The following is a 14,281-nucleotide window of genomic DNA, read 5'->3' on the forward strand; positions in this document are numbered from 1 at the left end:
TTACTCAGAAAGAAGGGAGCATAAGTATTGTACTCTTTAGATTGAAGGCAAGTTGTGTCTTGCAACTGAGGAACTGTGGGACCTCAGCATTGCTTGGTTCTGTGTTTTGTTTTGTTTTGTTTTTGTTTGGTCAAGGCTTCCATATCTAAACACAGTGAGCATGCTCTAAGAATTCAGAGAGAAGAAAATTTAGTTTTTAAGTAGTTAACTGTGACAGTATATAGTAGGGTAATGTATGTGTGACCCCTGAATTTCATTTCAACTTTCCATTGCTTTTGTTTTTCAAGGCAGGGTTTCTCTGTAGCTTTGGAGCGTGTCCTGGAACTAGCTGTTGTAAACCAGTCTGGCCTCGAACTCACAGAGACCATTGTTGTTTTTTTTAAAGATAATTTATCCTTATATTTCTTGTCTCCCAGCTACCAGTTGAAGGGGTTTATTGTATGATTACAATGGCAAGCACCCACACGTTCCAAATTAAGCTCGTTGTGGTGGGGAATCAGTTTTTGTTTATGTTAATATGTGTGTGTTTTCCAGTCAGAAAGCTTTGTTTTCTAGTGTTTGCATACATCACAGTGAGACTTCTGAGGAAGGTACTAGTGTAGTTCCAGCAAGCAACAGGACTTAATACAGCACTGTTCATGGTACATACAAAATACTCACTAAGTTTAATTGGAGAAAATTGTATTTGCTTTACAAATTTCCCTCTCTTGTGGAAAACTTTTTTTATAAAGCAGTTAAGTAAGTACCTGACTTCTTTTATATTCATGTTTTTATTGATATGCGTGACAGGGTCAAACATACTTCTTAGCAGTATTTTTTTTTAAATGAGACTAAGGAAGTTAAGCAATGAGAAGATGAAGAAACACGGTTAATGTTTAAGAGCTGAATGACAGACAACACTAGATTGAGGACAACTTCTCATTTGAAATGCCTGTTGGAGCCTTTTTTGTATTGTGATATTTTAAAAACTTGTCTGGATTTTTTGTTTTAGATGAGAAAAAGAAGGAAAGGAAGAGAGCTCGAGGTATATCACCCATTGTTTTTGATAGAAGTGGCAGTTCTGCATCAGAGTCATATGCAGGTAATCCCATTTAATTTTAGGATTATAGATGACTGATTATAACCTGCTTAAGAAAGTGTGGAGGTTGTAGTTTAGTGTGAATTGTTGATGTCCTTTAGTACTGAATTTTGGCATGTTCAGTGTAATAATTCTAGAGGAAACTAAGCTTTTTTCTTATTTTAATCCTGTTCTGTTACTGCTTCAGTGGAATTTTCAATTTTCACTTTTTTTTTTTCTCTTGGAAGATGATGATTCAGTGACTAGTTTTCTGAGTGGGAAACTGTTCAAATATACCAAAAAAAGGAAAAACAAAAGAAAAAAATTCGAACAACTCAAAAAAACAAAACACTCGTACACATTGAGAAATATTTTTTTTGTGTGTGTGGGTGCGCCAGGAAGAATTAACTTTGTCTTTAATGAGAATTTTATGTGACAAGACTGTAGAAATTTTGTCTTCATCTATTAAAGCTCAATCTGAACAAATGTACTTTGGCTAAATACAGGTTCAGAAAAGAAGCATGAGAAATTATCATCTTCCGTTCGTGCTGTCCGAAAAGGTATCATTTAAATTTGAAATCGTTTTCATTGCATGCTTCATAAAGTCATTATTTTACCTTATTGGTTCTCCATCAGTAGTTGGTTTAATGTGGTCATGTTCCGATATATCATGTTTAAGGGAGAAAGTATTATAAACTAAAACAGAAAATTCCGTTCTTTGTGTCTGCTTTTTGTTGCCTTTCACAATAATTTTAAACAGCTCGGGATATTTTAGTTTCTAGACATAATGATTGATATATCCAAACATTTGGACATATGTTTAACAGCATAATAGTCTGTATCAATCTTTAGATGAATCTGATAATAGTTTAGAACTTGAAAACATTGTCATACTTAAGTGTGGGTCTGATATACCGGAACATCGCTGGGTAAGGCTGCCCTGCACAGTGCTGGTTCTCTCTCCTCTACTTTACTTTATTCTGTTGTGCCTGAGCTTTCTAGGCTGATTGGGTGACTGGAGTTTTTACAGTTTAGCTGGGTTTAGTATAGTTGTATAAGTCCGTGGTTAATGAAACTGGATTTCTGTTTTTGTTTTTGTTTTTTGTTTTTTTCCAGATCAAACCAGTAAACTCAAATATGTCCTTCAGGATGCAAGATTTTTCCTCATAAAGAGTAACAATCATGAGAATGTGTCTCTTGCCAAAGCTAAGGTATTAGCATTAACCTTATTGAAACAGTCTCAATTCTAAAATGTTGACGTGCCACGATGAATGAAAACTACCTCCAGTAGCATAAGATGCTTTGAATTTCCCAGTTGCCACTCTAGATCTGCTTTCTGGCGAGTATGGACACCTGGTAGTGGTATGAATTCACCTTTTTCTCACCCTAGAAACCATAGTGCAGTGTTGAAGAGTGTGTCATTTATACTGTAATAGATGTGTTTCTGTTAATATTCCTATATCCAGCCATTATAATATCATCTGGATTTAGAAAAAACCGTAGCTTTAAAGGTCTACCCGAGATTTTATCAAAAAGATTATCAGTTGCTAGAGGATATTGAAGAAATACACTACATTTATGCTTTATGCCAGTTACTATATTTTCAAATTCTTAAATTGAATAACATTTTCAATTGATTATCAGAACGTTCACATTTATAAGCATATTTCCGTATTAATAGTGTTTCTGACTTGTACCAATGATTATACAAAACATTACAGAGAGAATGATTCTACTTGTTTTAAGCTGAGGTAATGACGTGCTAAAACATGAATTAAAAGACCACAGATTGCTAAAGAAAATTGAGCTTCTTTGTCTTCACCTTACTTTTTTCTTTTTTTAAAATAAAAATTGGTTAAAACTGATTCAGGAGTTTAAGTAGCTATGTTTCAGTCCTCGTTACAAATAGACCTTTTCAACTTAAATTCTGAACTTAGGAAAAACTAGAATTTTGGCATTTTTGTTTTTTTTTCAAACTTACGGTTTTACTGCTGATAGATTATTTTAAATTTATGTGATTAGTTGCACTGTTGAGGAAGACAGAAGTTGCCATTAAGCTTTTAGTAATATACTTACCAGAATAAATTACTTTGATTTTAGGATAACTAGTCATTGATACTACAGAATTCTAGTTTGTAAGATTTTCCTGACAATTCCCTTTGTTAAGATTTTGTAAAGTTGTTAATTTTTTTATTTTTATATAATATAAATATTTGATATATATTATATATCAGATAAGTAGTTTCCAATTACTTTTACGTCCAATAAATAAGACTTTTTTGTTAGAGCTTTCTTAAATTTCAGACACAACATAGTAGCTTGATAGTTAATGGACTTGCATTTAATTTCAGTGTGTGACCTTTTCATTATTTTTATAGGGTGTGTGGTCCACATTGCCTGTAAATGAGAAGAAATTGAATCTTGCATTCAGATCTGCAAGGAGTGTTATCTTAATATTTTCTGTCAGAGAAAGTGGAAAATTTCAAGGTAAGATTAAAAGTTATTTATTTTTTACATACAACAATAATAGTTATATCAACACTTAAATTACTTTGTGATACTGTGTGGTTCATTAGGTTTTGCCAGACTGTCTTCAGAATCACATCATGGTGGATCTCCTATACACTGGGTGCTTCCAGCAGGAATGAGTGCTAAAATGCTTGGAGGCGTCTTTAAAATTGACTGGATTTGCAGGTAAATTGCACACACTAGTATAGAGGAACTTGACATGTTTTGAATGGGCAACTGGTTGAGAATAGTGTTAAAATGCTGTAATAGTTTGATTAAGGGAGAATTTCACGGCATGTTCATATTTAGTACACACAACATTAAATATCTGAAACAAACGAGATGAATTCTGGTCTTTACAAGATGACTTGGAATTGAAAGGCATTAGAAGTGTTACAAATAACAAAACTAAGGGCGGTGGCAAACAGCTATGACATCAACACATGAGAGTGGACAGAGGCAGGATCACTGAGTTAAAAGCCAGACTCAAGAAACAAAATGGGGAGTGAAATAAATACCCCAAGAGATTGTATGAGAACCAGATAGATAGTGATATGAAAAGAAGAGCCAAAAGGATAAGAATAGTAATATGGCCCATCCAGGAAATACTTCATGAAGCTAATTGGAAATATTGTATTAGGTTGCCTTTGAGTACAAAGCCCCAAAATTATGCCATTCAAATTCTTTTAAGATTTTAGTTTTTGTTTCAAAGATTTTTTTCTTTTTTGTTTGTTTTTTTGTTATTTTGAGATTAAGGTCATAGTTCTTTTTATGTACCCCTAGCTATCCTGGAACTGACTCCAAACCAGGCTATCCTTGTACTCACAGAGACCCTTCTGCCTCTGCATTACAAGTGCTGGGATTAAAGCGTGTACCACTATACCTGACTCTTGTTTTATGTGTATAAGTGTGTCTGTTTGCATGTGAGTGTAGGCGCACAGGAGTCTAGAAGAGCATCAGTTCCCCTAAAGCTGGAGTTAGAGGTAGCTGTGAACCCACAACTATGGGTGCTGGGAACTATTTACACTGGGCTGTCTCTCCAGCCCACAAATCACTTTATGATCACTTACTATAAAACTGAAAGGCAATCAAATTTTGTTAAATAAATACAAAATTGATTGAGTGAAGTATGTTTTATTTCTTATATACAACATTTTGCAAAAATAAATGTACATGCAATAACATGTAGAAAATATATTTTAAAATATATAATTACAGTGCATTGGAATGAGAGTATTGCTGATGCTGCTGACTCTCCTTTCCTGGTTTACATGTATGTAGTTTTTTTTTTTTTTTTTTTTTTTTTTCGAGATAGGGTTTCTCTGTGGATTTTGGTGCCTGTCCTGGAACTAGCTCTTGTAGACCAGGCTGGTCTCGAACTCACAGAGATCCGCCTGCCTCTGCCTCCCAAGTGCTAGGATTAAAGGCATGCGCCACCACGGCCCGGCCATGTATGTAGTTTTTTAAAAAAAAATAATTTGGGAAAGTTATAATACCAACTTTTAAATTTTGGTGAGATGACTCTGCAGGCAAAGGTACATGGTATGAAGTCTGAGGGCCTAGTTTGAAAGGAGAGAATTGACCTTATGCACACACACACTATTATGAAATTTGTTGATAGATTGTTTTTTAGTTGATATAGGTAAAAACTTTTTTTTGCGAGTGCATAATTGTAAAGACCAAAGGAAATATTATAATATGAAAGTTTGTCATTGTGATATATTTTTTGAGAACAAAACACAAAATTAAATTATATTTTATAATATATTCTGTTAGATTGTTACTTGTATTGATTTTTATATGCTCAAATTGGTAAATTCCTTAATTATAAAAGATGTAAATTGTTTTGATAGTAACATTTTATTTTTTACATTGACTTCATCTTACCATCTTGCTAACTTGCAACTAAACTTAAACTGTATTTAGCATGGCCATTCATAAGGATACCCAAATAAATAATCCAGCTTACTTAGACTTGATATAAAGTTTAAGACAAAAAGATTTTTACTTTCTTAAATTATTAGGTGTACCTAGGTACAATTTCTTAGGTGAAACTAATTTTTAATGCCTCAGTTTTATTAAAGTGTTAGTTATTTCATGAAAATTCTGGAGTAAGCAGTGTTTTATGGATACTTGTTAAATTGATACTTCAGGTAAGTCATTTGAAGACTGAGTTTTGCTTTTCTCTACAAAATGGAATTTATATTACCTTGTCAAAGTTTGAACTCCTAATAATTCAGGTAGTTTGTAGCCATATTAAAGTTGAAATAGAGTGAATGCTTGTATACAAGGAAGAAAGACGTGTTTAAGTGCCTATGTTGCCACCTGGAATGAGCTAAGAATACCATCTACCCAGAATTAAACTACCATCAGTAGCCAAACCACTATTATATCACATAAAAGGCCTCACTGTTTTATATTCTTTTGTTAAATTTGTCTCCTACAGAGTCTTGGTCTTTGCAATAATATATATCTGCACTATTTTTCATTGCTTATCTGTTCAAAAAGTGACTAGATAGATGCCTATTCTGTAACTGTGAACAGGTAGTGTGGTACATGTATCATGAGTGCTCTTATTTCTCTCATACACTAACTAAATTTTGTTTTCTCTGTGGTATCACAGTTGTCTGTTACATCCTGGTTGAGATTAACTAGTATCATCCAGCATTGTACAGTTTCTTCAGTCTAATATGATTGATGGTAACAAAAAGTCATAGCCCTAAATGATGCGTATGGTTTGGCAGAGTCCTTTATTTTATATATTGTGCTATTCTTCTCCCAGTGATAAAAATAATAATCTATAACTGTATTTTGTTAGCTCTTAAGTTTTCAGGTCTGTGATTTTTTTTTTAACTTTATTTTTTATGCATTGATACCAAATCTCCTGGAACCTGAGTTAAAGACAGTCGTGAGCTGCCATGTGGTTGCTAGGAATTGAACCAGTGCTCCTAACTGCTAAGCCATCTCTCTATACCTTCTCCACCCCCATACCCCCGTAAATGTTTTAAATTGTTAACTTGTAAGAAAAATTAAAAAAAAAATGTATTGAACAAAGTCAGGTATTAATGGAGCCATCTACATCCGAAAGAAGGGTTGGGGTTATAGTAGTGTGCCATTTAGCATACCAACTGTGGGTGTCTTTTGAATAATTTGGTTTGTGTTGTAGGTTCATTAATTTGATAGTACACATTATAGACAGGTGGTAGAGGTCTTTTCAGTGCTTTCCAGTTTTATTTTTCCTTTGTAGCTGATTCATGCTTGTTGTGTTTTATAAATAACCCAGACTCTTCTTTGTGCCTTGTTGATAAGCTGAGTAAATGTGTTTACAATTTTGGGTTTCATAAAGAATGTAATTCTTCTTAAGGATCATCTGTATTAGTTTTTTTAGAAAAAGAGCTAGGTTTTGAAGGTGCTTTCTGTAGAGAATTATATATACTGCCAGTGTAAATGATTCTTTAAATTTTTGATACATTCAATTCACAGTTAATTATTGACTACCACCGTAGTACAGCATCTTCAAGATATTCTTCAATAGAATATAATTTATACTGTTTTATATTTAGGCGTGAATTGCCCTTCACGAAATCAGCTCATCTCACCAACCCTTGGAATGAACATAAGCCAGTCAAGATTGGGCGTGATGGACAGGTTTGTTTAATTTTTAAGCTACATTATTCAGCCACTTGTAGACCTTTATTGAAGGACACTCTAAAACTGTGAATTGTGAAAAACGAGGTATTGTGATTCTGATTGACTACTAAGATGGTCTGTTAAGGTTGGAACTCATGTAAATCGTACTTTGACTGATAAAATTGAAGGGAGAGTGATGAGAGAAGTGACCCAGTTTTTGTAGTTTTCATTATAAGTTTTTTAAATGTGGAATGCTTCATGAGTCTGCATCATCCTTTTGGAAGGTGCATACTACTCTTGATTTTAGTATATGTGCTGAATTTTTTTCTGAATAGAATATGACCACTGAAGAGACAGATATGTACACATATGCACACATGTGTTTTCAAATTAAAGTAAACATGTGTTATAATGATTTAAAAGTAAGCCCAAACCTTTTATGCTTAGAGTTCCCTTAATATTCATATTTTTCCTATTGCTTGTGAGTAAAGTGTTGGTAATTAAAAGTAATAATTTTGTGTAAGCTTGTATGTTAGTCTGCCTCTCTGTAGGTATTTCTCAGGCGTATTCTTTAAGATGAATGACTTATATTTTTGTGTTTTTACAAACATTTCTTTGGATAGAATGAAATCGAGAGCAATAGAATTTTAAGCAGCTGTACTTGTGGGTGAGATTATATACTTGTAGTTTCTATTCGTCAAATGCATTAAACTCTTTAGAAGTAATTTTTGTTTTTGTTTTTCTTTTTGAGACTGGGTTTCTCTGTAGCTTTGAAGCCTGTCCTGGAACCAGCTCTTTTTTTTTTTTTAATATTTATTTATTATGTATACAATATTCTGTCTGTGTGCATGTCTGCAGGCCAGAAGAGGGCACCAGATCTCTTTACAGATGGTTGTGAGCCACCATGTGGTTGCCGAGAATTGAACTCAGGACCTTTGGAAGTGCAGGCAATGCTCTTAACCACTGAGCCATCTCTCCAGCCCCGCTGGAACCAGCTCTTACAGACCAGGCTGCCCTCGAACTCACAAGAGATCTGTCTCCAGAGTGATGGGATTAAAGGCATTTGCCACCACTGCCCGGCTTTGGAAGCATTTTTATATAAATAAATATAAATAAACCTTTAAGCTTATTAGAATCTTGTGTTTAGTTCCTTGAGAAAAAAATCTTTGAAGTCAGTGTTCAGTTTTGTACATGAGGATACTATATGTCTTTTGAGAGATTCTATTTTGCTCTTAATCGTTATTTTTAACATTCCAGGAAATTGAACTTGAATGTGGAACCCAGCTTTGTCTTCTGTTTCCCCCTGATGAAAGTATTGACTTGTATCAGCTCATTCATAAAATGCGTCACAAGAGAAGAATGCACTCTCAGCCTCGATCAAGAGGACGTCCATCCCGTCGAGAACCAGTCCGGGATGTGGGAAGGTTAGAAACGTTCTTTGGACTGATAATAGGCACATGTATCGGGATAACATGATGGAGGAATGTGATTCGTCAAAAGTTTGTTCTGCGGTAAAGAAGAAAGAGAAAATCCTCAAATCAAGCTGCATGGACTAGTTTGTGGCTTCATTGAGGATTTCACATGGTCACCTTGGTCTCAGTCATTTTTTTCAAGCGGAAAATGGGGATCTTTCCTAATGCAGAAAAAATAATTTACTAACAAGTGATGACCACTTTAGACTAGCTAGTAGTACTCTGATAAAACAGTACGCAAGTGAAATGAGGTAGGCATTTTGTTGCTCAGAACAGGTTAGAAAGGAGGAAGAGGAGGAAGTCTTTATTTGCAAAAATTGTTTATATTTTATAAAAAGCCTTTTCTTTCAGGTGTGTCTCTGGATAAGCCTTATCACAATATGGGACTTTTATAAAGGATCACTAATATTTTTTGAGAAGATGACGCCTCACTTAGAGGATAAAATGTTTTAAGTTATTTCATACTCAAGAGGAGCATTATTGGGACTGTTTCCAATTTTGTCACCGTGATGTGTTAACCCCATTGCCACATATTCTGTAACATGTGCCCAGTGAATTCATACATCCTGCTGAGCTTCTGAAAACAATAGGTTCTTTCCAAAGGGGATCAAGTGGCCCTGGGAGACCCGGCAACAAACCAAAACGAAGGGCTGTTGCTGTGTCTATTTACAACCTTTCCAGATGCTGGCAGTACCTGTGGACTTAAAGTGTTTTTTAGAGGATCGCCATGGTTATTGATCACTACCTTATGAACTAAACAGCATTTTCCAGGAAAAGGGGGTTTAACTTGTTACAGAATTGGAGAGAAGTCTTTGAAAAGAACTGATTTAAGCCCTTCTACCCAACACCTTCCCCTGTATAGATTTGCATACAGCTAAATCTAAAATATTCTGCTAAAGACTATTGGATGTGTGGTTGATGGGATGAAACCTTTGGTTAAGTTTCCTTTGGTGGAAACTACCTGTGGTAGGTACAGATAATCCAACAAGAGTCCCATTTCTTTGAGCTTAAAAAGGACTTTGTCGAGTAGGTAGGAGGAAACCTGGCAGAGCCCCTTACTTTTGGCCTAAAAGGACTGATCACCAAGATGTCTTTTGAAGTTTTAAGCTAAGAGGTTTCCAGTGCAATACAGTATATACAAGTGAAGTTTTTCCTCAGTTTTGCAATGGACTGCAAACTATACTTAAACACCACTACACCTTCTCTCAAGCCTGCCAGGGCCTCCATTTATGTATGTGGCTTACAACTTAAAGTCAGTAGTTGGACTACTATATGAACTGTTACTATCATGTTTTATACCGGTCGTAAATGCACTCCCCAAACTACAAGAAAGCGGTATGTTTGATTTATAAACCAGCTTTTAATTTTCTTAGTACTATTTATTGTAGATGCAACTGTTTTTATTCTGTTGGGGGGGGGTACTTGGATTTGTTGGATTTAACTTTGCAGTTTGAGTGACTTGAAAAGTTTAATGAAAACATTCAGTATTTAGAAAAATAGCTAAAAGAAACTTGATGCTGAGATATTTTATACTATATCTGAAACTAATAGCAAAAGGATATGTTATTTTCTAAATGTTTTGGAGCTTTTGTCTTTATTTTGTTTTAGCTTTTATTAAATGCTAAATTATTAAATGTTTTTATGATGTATTGTATAGCCATCAAGGTTTATAAAAGACAGTGAAGAATAGCCCCTTCAAAAGTTAAACTTTGACCTAGTTTTATGAACTCTGTTAAAACTTCTTACATGACAGTTTATGAGAGCCAGTTTATTATAAGGCATTGTCTGGAAAAAATACCTTAATTACTAATGTTATTAAAGAAAGTAAATGTTGCTGAGATATTAGTTTTTCAAATAACTAACATTTTAAAAGCTTTTCTGTTACATAGCTTTATTATATTTAAAACTTTCTGTATAATGAAGAGTGTAGTTTTGTGTAAAGCAGAGACAATCCTTTAAGGCATTCTTCATTTTGTTTAGATTGGAGCTATATAAATTTTAGAATAAGCTATTGCATAATTGCTGGTATGATTTTCCTTTTGTTTTCACCTGAATGGTGATATTTGGGAAACTATTTGATTTGTTAAAGAATTGCTTCTATGTTTAGTCTACTAAAATGCGGTTTACAGGCTTGAATAAGGAAATTTTTGGGGTTGTCTCATAGTATGAGATTACAGAGATATCTACTCCAGTGTATAAGGTTTCCTTTTGAGGACTTAAGAACTTTAAGGTAAATTGTTCTCCAAAAATTAATGGAGTTGTTTGTTTGTTCTTTTTTTTTTTTTTTTTAAAGTAGGCCCTGGGCTATTCTTTGTACTCATCTCTGTCAAACTCTTGCTTTGCTGTTTGTTTTCCCAGCTGTTTTTGGTTTAATTTCTAATGTGTCTAATTTGTGTAGGCGTCGACCAGAAGATTATGATATTCATAACAGCAGAAAGAAACCAAGGATTGACTATCCCCCTGAGTTTCACCAGAGACCAGGTTAATATTTTATAATCCTGAAGATTATTTGACTTAAAATTATTAAAACAACAAAAAACTTCCAGTAGGTTTAAAAATAAAGAATATTTAGGGCATGACTACTTTAAACCTTAAGAAATTATTGCTAGTTCTAATTAGTAATTCTTCCCCTACCATGCTTAGGTTGTTCTATTACAGCAAATCATAATTTGTTATCTGAAATTGATGACTTTGCCAAAATGGAAATTGATGTGTAAGATGCAGAAAAAAGTGAATTATTTTGTGCTTTATGTTCCCTATGATACGTAGTTTCTCCTATAGTATGCAGCATTAATTGGAAATCAAACAGAAATTACACTTTTTTAAAAAAAGAAATAAAGAACCTGGTAGTGTTTTTGAGAGTGATGGGAAACACTTGGCTTGTCATCCAAGTGTCGATTTTCAGTCAGTTTATTCTTCTCTGGGATAAAAGAACGGTTATGTTTCAATTACTATCACTGAGACATCTGTAAAACTCTAATTTTGGCTATATTATACATGAGTATTTTGTAACAAATGGCTTTATAGTAGCATCCTTTTTCCCTAAAGAAGGTAATTGTGTTCTAGTAAAACAAATACTTTCCCCAGTAATAGGGCAGTCAGATATTTTTATATATTAGTTTGTTGCATCCTTCCTAATGGAAGCAGGGGATAGAGTAGATTTTATTTTGTTACATGGTTCTTGGAGTATATATGTTCATTTTTGCAGCTTTTGCAATTTTGTGTCCTTTTTTGAATCTTCATGCTTTAGCTCATAGCCATAAGTTCTCAAGGTGAAAGGTAAACATTCTTTAAAAAGATCCTCCTGCAATGTCCTCAAACCAGTACAGACTGTACACTCAGGGTAGTCCTCTGCCCGTAGCTCACATGATACATGGGAAGTCCTCTAGTAGTTGAATGAGTAACATCCTTTGAAGTATATTTTTTTCATGGGAAGAATTGAAACAAGGATAAGGAAGGTTTAATTATAATGCTGTAGTAAAAACATGAAATTTGATGTTTGAACAGGGTATTTAAAGGATCCCCGATACCAGGAAGTTGACAGGTAAGTTGGGTTCACTCTTGCTTAGCTTTGAATTACATTCTTGGAACTAGTTTATGAATTACCTGAATTTAGTTTCACTAATCTTATTCCCAACAGACGATTTTCAGGAGTTCGCCGAGATGTGTTTTTAAATGGGGTAAGCATTAAATTTTACATATTTGAAGCTAGGGTCTGATTTCTATTCCCTCTATTTTAATTTATTATTAACATTATCATCTTTTATTTTAGTCCTACAATGATTATGTGAGGGAATTTCATAACATGGGACCACCACCGCCTTGGCAGGGAATGGTTTGTATTACTCTATTTTGTAATACTCTATTTTAACTTCATTTTGCAGTGTTTAATTTCAAATGCTTACTTAGAATGTAACTCCTATTACCTATTAAGAGACATACAAGTTTTTGGTGATAAATGATGTCTTAAAATGAAAGACAAGATTGTTTATGCTTAAGTATGGGCTTAATAATATGGGCTTACTATAGATATATGTAAAACATGGTAATGGTTAGTTTAAGCTCTTAACTAGGTGATGAGATTTATTCTCATCTTTCTAACATTCTGATCAAGTTCCATAATAACATCTGTTTACTTCATTCATAAAATTTACTGGCCATTATAGACTAGTAGTTTGTGCACAGATGTCTGTTTGCTTTGCCATATGTGTTGATAAGTGAAATGAACAGTTAGATTAATCTCTTAAATAACCTTCAGTCAAATAGTGTCAATTTAGAATTGTGCAGAAAATAAAATTTACTAAATTCATGTGAAGTTTCTGTTATACTTAATGGGATAACAAATCAATTTAGCTCCATTTAAAATAGGACTGAATTAAATTTTGAGTTTTAATTTCCTGTCTTCAGGAAATTTTGATATTTTTCTTAAATTATATTCTAAAATGTTAAGAATTTCTGGAAATAGTTTCCAAGAAATAAAACTTTGTATCTGAAGTACCTCTGTGTTTCTTCTTTATTTTTTTTTTAAATTTTTTTTATTTTTATTTTTTTATTTATTACGTATACAATATTCTGTCTGTGTATGCCTGCAGGCCAGAAGAGGGCACCAGACCTCATTACAGATGGTTGTGAGCTACCATGTGGTTGCTGGGAATTGAACTCAGGACCTTTGGAAGAGCAGGCAATGCTCTTAACCGCTGAGCCATCTCTCCAGCCCTCTTCTTTATTTTTAAATGCTGTTATGTGACCTTACATGTCTTTGGTTTCACTTAAGGTAGTTTTACACTTTCTTATACATACAGATTAACTGGAAATTCTTTGAGTCTGAAGTATCAAGATGATATTGACACTAAAATCTATCATGTGCCCTTTATTAATTTTATAATAACACCTTAAATTATATTATTGATGTGTCTTTCTTTGGGCTTGTAAATTCCATTCACAGACATGTGTGTCCTAGGGATTGAACTCGGATCATCATGCCTGGCAGCAGGTGTCTTACTCCTTTACCTGCTGAGTCATTCTAGCCCCTATATTGGCATTTAAAAAATTTTTTAAAAAGGTTTTTAAAGTTTTTTTATTGGCATTTTTAAAAGCTCCTGGACTTTATTTTTTTTTAACAAACAGAAAGGCTGTTTTGGGAGAGCCTTAATATATTTTAATGTACATGAATAATAATGGTGAAATTAATGTTTGAGATTGGTGTGAATTGGGAATTGGAGTTTGAATGGGTTTATCTACAAGGATATTTGGTAGATTTTTATGTAGATGATCTTTTCTTTTTAGCCTCCTTACCCAGGAATGGAACAACCTCCACATCATCCTTACTACCAACATCATGCTCCACCTCCTCAAGCCCATCCCCCTTACTCAGGACACCATCCTGTACCACATGAAGCAAGATACAGAGATAAACGAGTAGTAAGTGCACAGAAAGGCAGAGGTGTGAGGGAACTACTTAGAATTTCTGTAAGTAATTTACATATGGGCGTATGCTAGATTTCCATGATAAACCATTTATATTCTTAGTACAGAATCTGAATATTAATTTGCAACTTGTTTTCATTAAAACAGTTAGTTGATCATGTCATTATGTAATACTTAGATAGGCTTG

General features: G+C 33.8%; 1 protein-coding gene across 6 annotated transcripts in view; it reads left to right on the forward strand.

The window, feature by feature from the left end:
* Ythdc1 (YTH N6-methyladenosine RNA binding protein C1) overlaps positions 1–14,281 on the forward strand; it is a 31,786-nt gene that overhangs the window by 15,296 nt on the left and 2,209 nt on the right. Inside the window, exons 5-16 of one of the 6 annotated variants that reach the window (XM_050149904.1) lie at positions 992–1,081; positions 1,564–1,617; positions 2,174–2,268; positions 3,436–3,544; positions 3,634–3,751; positions 7,129–7,213; positions 8,453–8,619; positions 11,066–11,148; positions 12,175–12,211; positions 12,284–12,347; positions 12,440–12,502; positions 13,954–14,136. In XM_050149904.1, coding sequence (XP_050005861.1) covers positions 992–1,081; positions 1,564–1,617; positions 2,174–2,268; positions 3,436–3,544; positions 3,634–3,751; positions 7,129–7,213; positions 8,453–8,619; positions 11,066–11,148; positions 12,175–12,211; positions 12,284–12,347; positions 12,440–12,502; positions 13,954–14,136 — 1,148 coding nt within the window. The remainder of the gene's footprint in view (positions 1–991; positions 1,082–1,563; positions 1,618–2,173; positions 2,269–3,435; positions 3,545–3,633; positions 3,752–7,128; positions 7,214–8,452; positions 8,620–11,065; positions 11,149–12,174; positions 12,212–12,283; positions 12,348–12,439; positions 12,503–13,953; positions 14,137–14,281) is intronic. The other 5 variants (XM_050149905.1, XM_050149906.1, XM_050149908.1 and 2 more) reach the window with 5 other exon arrangements.

This window comes from Alexandromys fortis, unplaced genomic scaffold (genome assembly GCF_014885135.2).
Source record: "Alexandromys fortis isolate MF-2015 unplaced genomic scaffold, M_Fortis_MF-2015_v1.1 scaffold_0, whole genome shotgun sequence".
Taxonomy (NCBI): domain Eukaryota; kingdom Metazoa; phylum Chordata; class Mammalia; order Rodentia; family Cricetidae; genus Alexandromys; species Alexandromys fortis.